Source organism: Phaethon lepturus, unplaced genomic scaffold (assembly GCF_000687285.1).
Source record: "Phaethon lepturus isolate BGI_N335 unplaced genomic scaffold, ASM68728v1 scaffold14638, whole genome shotgun sequence".
In the NCBI taxonomy this organism is placed as follows: domain Eukaryota; kingdom Metazoa; phylum Chordata; class Aves; order Phaethontiformes; family Phaethontidae; genus Phaethon; species Phaethon lepturus.
Genome location: NW_010557024.1, coordinates 12,323 through 18,658, shown reverse-complemented (window position 1 = coordinate 18,658; position 6,336 = coordinate 12,323). Strand labels below are relative to the sequence as shown.

Below are 6,336 nucleotides of genomic sequence, written 5' to 3'. Positions count from 1 at the left end.
CCCTCTTCCTCCCTCCTCTTCTTTCTTGCCCTGCTCATGCTGAGCAGCCATTTTCTCCCCAGTTCTTCAGAAGCTCCTGTGCTTGCTGGGGAAGGTGGGAGAGTGTGGGCAGTGTGGGGTAGACAAAGCCCTGGTGACTGATCATATGGAAGACTAAGAAAAGACTTTGAAGGCCTGGTTTTGCCAGGTGACCTGTGGATCACCAGTGCTGAAAGCTCCCTTGCTCTGGGGTGAAGCCTGGGGCGTTAGGCTTGGGCATTAGGCAAGCTCTTCAGAGGGGCACACAGGGCTGGGCACAGAGCCCTGATGTGTTGGAGCCTCAGTGAGCTTCGGGTGGGCACTCCCAGGGAGGCCTTGGAGCCAAGGGTGGTGGTGCTTGAAGGGCTGCCTGTGCACTCACCGGAAGCGCTAATGTTTGTTCTGGACCCTGCGTTTATTTCCTGTTCTACCTCTCCTTGTACTGCAGAGGGGCTTGAATGTCACAGTCTGCGTATGGTTTGAAAGCTAAAACAGCCTAAAACTGTCAAATCTGTTTGTAGCCTTTAAAAGGTGGGAGGCTGCTAGTGACTCATGCAGTTGTTAGTTTATAAAACTTCATCTGGCCATTGAAACACAAGATTCTCTTTCCTAAGGTGTAAGCAAATGCTGTTTGCTGCTACTTTTACTTGCTTATTTATTTAGGTGAACAAAGTATTAAGAAACCATTTAATAAGGCCCCACTGGATGTTTGCAATGGATAACATAATTCGCCGTGCAGTCCAAGCAGCAGTCACTATTCTTATTCCAGGTAAATCAAAGCAGCTGAAAATAATCTCTTTTTTTTTTTTTAAAAAAAAGGTGGCTGTTCGCATATCAAAGAGTTACAGCAAATGGAACAGTTTAGGTGTTTAATCTGTCAGCATGCCATTAACTGCATCCCATGTGCCACTACATCAAAGGTAAAGGGTCAGAATGTTGTGCAGAAAGAAGCGTTGATCTGGAGGATTAATGCTGTACTCGCAGTACAAAAGCACATAATGAGGAGATAACCAGTGGTTCTGCACCACCAGTGTGGTCCAGCCATGACAAATAAAAGACCAATTAAATTTGCAAATTAAATCCAGTCCAAGCAGGAGCTTTTTCTAGGAAGAAAGAAAATGACTCTGTACAACATTTTAATGAAATCCAAGGTGGGTAACACTGCACGGGGTCGGGTTGTGTGTTCTGAAAAACAATTATTGAGCAGTGAAACAGATGCAGAGAAGGGAGTGCATTACTGTGAGGAATATGATGTTGGCCTATGGACGGACAGTAGGAAAAATCACCACCACCCAGAAGCAGGAGGATAAATAACTAAGAACTGTCTAGGAATAAGTCTAAGTTGGAAATCTGCAAGTAGTTTTATAACTAACTTTTTGAAGTGCGGAGCACCCCTTCTAGTATGAGAATGTTCTGGGAGCACTTACTGACAACGAGCCCTTTCAGTCCAAAGTTGCTTTGGCTTTCAAATCAAATCAGCCAAATTTTTTAGGACTTTGTTTGTAGGAGAAGAATGACAGCTATTCTTTGGTGGGAAGGGTGGCCAGTTCTGAGAGGACCAGGGTTAGAAATGCTACCTGGGAAAGAGGAAGGCTTTGTAAACTCTCTGGTCCAGGCCATTAGGGGAAAACAACTCTTTTTTTTTTTTTTTTTTTTTTTTTAAAAGCAAGCTTTCAAGGGTTTCTCATTAATACATCTTATTAACTATCTTATAATTAATTTAATCATAAATGTATTTGTCATCTGTACAGCTGTAATCTACAGCTGCCTACCTCTACAGTACCCTACAGCTGAGCTATTACAGTGCTGCTTATTTTAGAATTGATGCCAGAGAATTTGTGTTCCAGCTCGCATAAGGCTTTGCTACTCCCCTGCTCAGTATTGTCAGAAAGCACACCGTGCAAACAGTCCGGTCCTCCGTACCCCATAATAAAGGACAAGCACTAGTACCTCTGAAGACAGACTTGTCAAAAAGAATTCTTATTCTTAACACTGTTTCATTTTATCAGAGCTCCGAACTCACTTCGAGCCAGCATCAGAAACTGAAGGTGGGGACAAGGACGGTGATGAAGTGGAGGACAGTTACCAGCCCACTGAACAAAATGGGGCTGAGGATCCCACCATCACGTCAGGAGTCAGCACCCTGAGTTCTGTGGTGTCACATGAGGCGCAGCAGCAGCTTAGCCTGGAGTTGGGCAGACTTAAACAAGAGACCTTAAGGTAACCCTTCTGTAAAGACTGTGGGTTTGTTTTCAAGCAGCTTTTGAAAAGCTCTCAGAGGCTGCTTACATAACGTAAGCACTGCTCACCTGGTATGACTGCCCCGTGATACAGCAGACCTTCCAGGAACACAAATGGGAGTCAGCGTACGCTGGCAGCACAGGTATGACAACTCAACAGCCTTCAGTACAGCTTCTGTTTCTGTTGAATTAGTTTTTTAATTGCAGAATGTCATCTTGGCTTTCTACTGTTAAGTAACTGCTCTTGTGCAACTGGGACTGTTTCCTTCCTCCTTCCTCGGCACCTTGGACGGCAGCAGTGTTCTCAAAGCTGTTGCTGCAAGGAGAGGCCAGAGCCCCTCTGGCCTGGCCCACGGGACAACCTGCCCACTGATGAGGACAAGTTGAGCTCAGCAGAGCCCCTGTTCTATTTCTCACAGGTTACATTTGTAGGCTGCTGCCAGTGTGTTAACAGCTAAAGGTCCCATTCTTTACGGATGTGATGTAAATCTGTGATCAGAAAGTCCCTGGTAAAACATCAGTGTTATACTGCTCAGCAGGAAATTACAGTACAAAGGCAGCAACTCTGCCCAGGGAGGCTGCAAACAATAGGAACAGCATTTACAAGCTATTTACTAAATACTGCAAAGATGAAAGCCTTGAAGTGCCACCACTAAGCTGAGTCTCAGACAACCAAAATGAAATCTGTAAGCCATAAACTGTTACGTAAGACAGTATCTCTCAAGTGTCTCTGTCCTTCGGTAGTCATTAAAAAGGGTAAATATTTTTTTCAGCTAGGCTTATTCTCAGTGTTGTTGTGTCTGGTCTCTTTCATGTGCTAAACAGGCTTTTGGAAAACCTCGTTCAGAAGGAGAAAGAGTATCAGACCCTTTTACGACAATCTTTGGAGCGAAAAAATCAGGAATTACGCTTGCTTCGATTAAAACTTAAACCTGAAGGTATGAGGAGATACTGCATACTTTGACAGTTGCACACAAATACATTGGAGCGTGTGTTCATTTAAAGGATAAAAGACCATCTATTTTAAGCTTCAGTAGTCTAAAAACCACCACTTGTGCCCTAGTTTTGAGGTGTATTAACCTATACTTTGGTTTTCTGTTAAAGACTCACACTGGTCTGCAGCAACTTTTAGAGAGAATGCAGACCCTGAGCTCATGAAGTGGCTGAAACAACAAGGAGCAGACTTGGATGCCATTAAGAGGGTAAAAAAAAAAAAAATTTTTAAAAAATCACCTTTTAAAATGAAGTCATTGTAGTCATAATTAGCAGTTTGGTTTAAAAAAGGAATATTAATTTAGGGATAAATTTGCCTTCTAGTTTGCTGAAGAAGATTATACACTAAGTGCTGTCCTTAATGATATCACTAAAGATGATCTGCGGTATCTTCAACTGCGGTAAGAACTAACTTCTTAGTTTGTTGTTAAATAAGTAAGTGCTTAATTGAAGTAGTTGTAAAAGCCTTTTTTAGAAGTCAGGTTATTCAAAGAGGTCAGTGATAGTTGAGTGGCAACTGCTGTGAATTTTACCTCTGATTTTCTGTTAAAGTTTTTCATGTCTTAACTGATGCAGTGTAACAACTGCACACCTCGGGTGCTTTAAGCCATCTAGGTTTTGGCATTTAGCAAGGGTGGGAGCTATTTCTGCACCATTCAGGATGATGTCATCATATGGAAAATAGGCATAAAGAACTTATTTTTCCTACCAATTGATTCAAGTCAAGCCCTTTCATCACCATTCTGCTAACCCCTGGCTGACCTGGAAGGAGTTGTTTTAGCCATAACCTCAAGGCAGTGCAGTGTTTTCTGTGTAGTTGTAACTGGTATAGCCCCAGGACTCCTAGATTTTAATTCTTGCTCACTTTAAAGTAACAGGGACAAGGGAGTTCCCCCTAACTGTTCTCTGTTCTTCTTCATACAGGGGTGGTCTTCTCTGCAGGATATGGAATGCAATATTAAACCACCGACAAACATCTGGTAAGACCTCAGTGCAGAAGGTTAATACTTTGGAAGGAGAATGTGTAATGGGAATAAACAAATGAAAGATACATTCCTAACACTTAAATTATTAATGTATATATGTATGTATAATGGCCTTGCAGGTTTTGCACAATTATGTAGCTTGTTTGACCATCAGTGTAATACACTGTGATTAGTAACAGCTTTTAAGGTAGTGTCAATGCACCTAATTAATTTATTTATGGCAGAGTAACGCAGAAGTCAAATGCCTATCAATCACTGTAACAAAGCATTAGCTGAGGAAAAAAAACCTTTTCTGCAAAGCAGGTATCACACACCTGAACTGGCTTCAGCATGGTGAAAACTGTGAACTTAAGATGTGTTATGGTTTGAGCAGGGAGGGGGTATGCTAGAGTGTATGTATGTCACCTCTTCAAAAGAGGAATGTATATAGCTTTTTGTATTAAAGCTACTCTCCCTGAACTACTCAGAAAAGCCTGGTCTGTTGTTTTCATTTAGTAACTTTTCTGCAGCAAAAACATAGCATCTAAATGCTTCTTTGGTGGTTTTTTGGGGAAAGTGGTTCATCAAGAAACAAAACAAGCAGACTACTAGATAAATGTTGTCAAAGTTTAATTTTTTTTCTTTACACTGTATACAACACATACAGCAGTCCAAAGAAAAGTCAGTAAAGCAAATATATAGCAACTTAAACCACCGCTTTTTCTTAATTTAGCTCCTTTTGAAACAACATTCAACATGTTTAAGAAAATCCATACTGAGATGGATTTGCCTACACATTTCCTCTTTTGAAAGAGCTTTTAAATAAACTTAAGGTTTGTTTCTGCGTCATTATAGTTCTTGTAAATGCATTCACTTGTTCTTATCAATAAATTATGCCAACAAACAGGCCTTTAGCTGACAGACTTGTACCTTATCCACTGGTTTGGGCCACGCACTTCAAAGGGCGGCTCATTGAAGTAGATGTGGTTACCTAGTTCTTCCAACGGTGGCTCCGGGTCAGTGGTCGCAAACTGAGCTGCTTCCTCAATCTCCTTCCTTACTGCCACATCAATTTCCTAAGCCAAAAATGGATTCTTACTCAAAGACAGCTCAGAAAAAGCAGCATAATCATTGCATTTCAATTCAAAATTAAGTTTATCTGTCAGAATGAGTGTTAGCACTATCTACAAACATAAATTAAAACCCTTCCTACTAAACTGCAGCAGTTGTCCCATTCGGATAGTACAGGTAACTTACTCCCAGAGGAACATGACCCCACTGGGCCTCTACCTTTCCAATTCTGAGTCTGCAAAACACTGAGAACATCAGTCTCAGATTTTTTTTTTTTTTAAACAGTTGATAGAAGTATTTACAACGTTTGCTTAGCGGGTTCCTGGCTCCTTCACTGTGATTTTTCACTATTGATAATTTCCCTTTCAGAGACTTACTCCCTCCCTAGGTAGTTGAGAAAGCCCTGGGTAGTTTTGATTTTGACATGTTAGTGTATGACAAGAGCTGTATTTGAAACACTAACACCATCCATACACACAGCCTCATGCTGCTGAGTTACACTCGGTGCCCAAAAGCAAAAGATCTTTCCAGCAGAGTGCAACTTCATTAGTTGGTCTGCAGCAAAACTTCACCTTCACCAAGAAAAGTGATGTTAAAACAAACTTTAAAGAAGTTCAAAGAACAAGTGATGCACGCTGCCCTATGATGTGCTTTTCAGAGATCGTTAGCATATGAATGCTCAAGAGTGTGCTTATACAGGAACTAAAAGCCATACCTTTAATTCTTCAATGCTAGCAAGGTTAGTGTTGACCATTCTGTCCTTCAGCAAAGTAATGGGATCACTTTTGCTTCTCACTTCTTGAATTTCTTCTCTAGTACGATAGCTAGGAGCAAGACAAGCAAAGACAGGCATGAACTTCTTCAGCCGTATCCGTGCATTGAGGAGAGGTTCTGGACACAGCTCGCTCACTTACAAAAAGGTGTGACCAAAGCATTGTCAGGAATGCAGTGAAAACACAGCAACATTCATCACTCAAAGGGTGGCACACCTACATACAGAAGACTTCTTAGATCTGCAAGTGGCAACTGAGCTGACGTAGCACCAGACT

The 6,336-nt window shown here is 41.6% G+C and overlaps 2 protein-coding genes across 2 annotated transcripts in view; one reads left to right on the top strand and one right to left on the bottom strand.

The window, feature by feature from the left end:
* The window catches only part of LOC104625107 (mitogen-activated protein kinase kinase kinase 15-like), a gene marked incomplete at its 5' end in the record, with an annotated part of 10,340 nt that extends 6,044 nt beyond the window's left edge, over positions 1–4,296 (top strand). The window contains 6 exons of the mRNA XM_010292646.1: positions 682–787; positions 2,028–2,238; positions 3,084–3,196; positions 3,363–3,460; positions 3,576–3,652; positions 4,176–4,296. Coding sequence (XP_010290948.1) covers positions 682–787; positions 2,028–2,238; positions 3,084–3,196; positions 3,363–3,460; positions 3,576–3,652; positions 4,176–4,296 — 726 coding nt within the window. The remainder of the gene's footprint in view (positions 1–681; positions 788–2,027; positions 2,239–3,083; positions 3,197–3,362; positions 3,461–3,575; positions 3,653–4,175) is intronic.
* Positions 4,297–4,829: 533 nt separating this feature from the next.
* Positions 4,830–6,336, bottom strand: part of PDHA1 (pyruvate dehydrogenase (lipoamide) alpha 1) — a gene marked incomplete at its 5' end in the record, with an annotated part of 12,590 nt that continues 11,083 nt past the window's right edge. Inside the window, 2 exons of the mRNA XM_010292645.1 lie at positions 4,830–5,292; positions 6,003–6,111. Coding sequence (XP_010290947.1) covers positions 5,128–5,292; positions 6,003–6,111 — 274 coding nt within the window. The remainder of the gene's footprint in view (positions 5,293–6,002; positions 6,112–6,336) is intronic.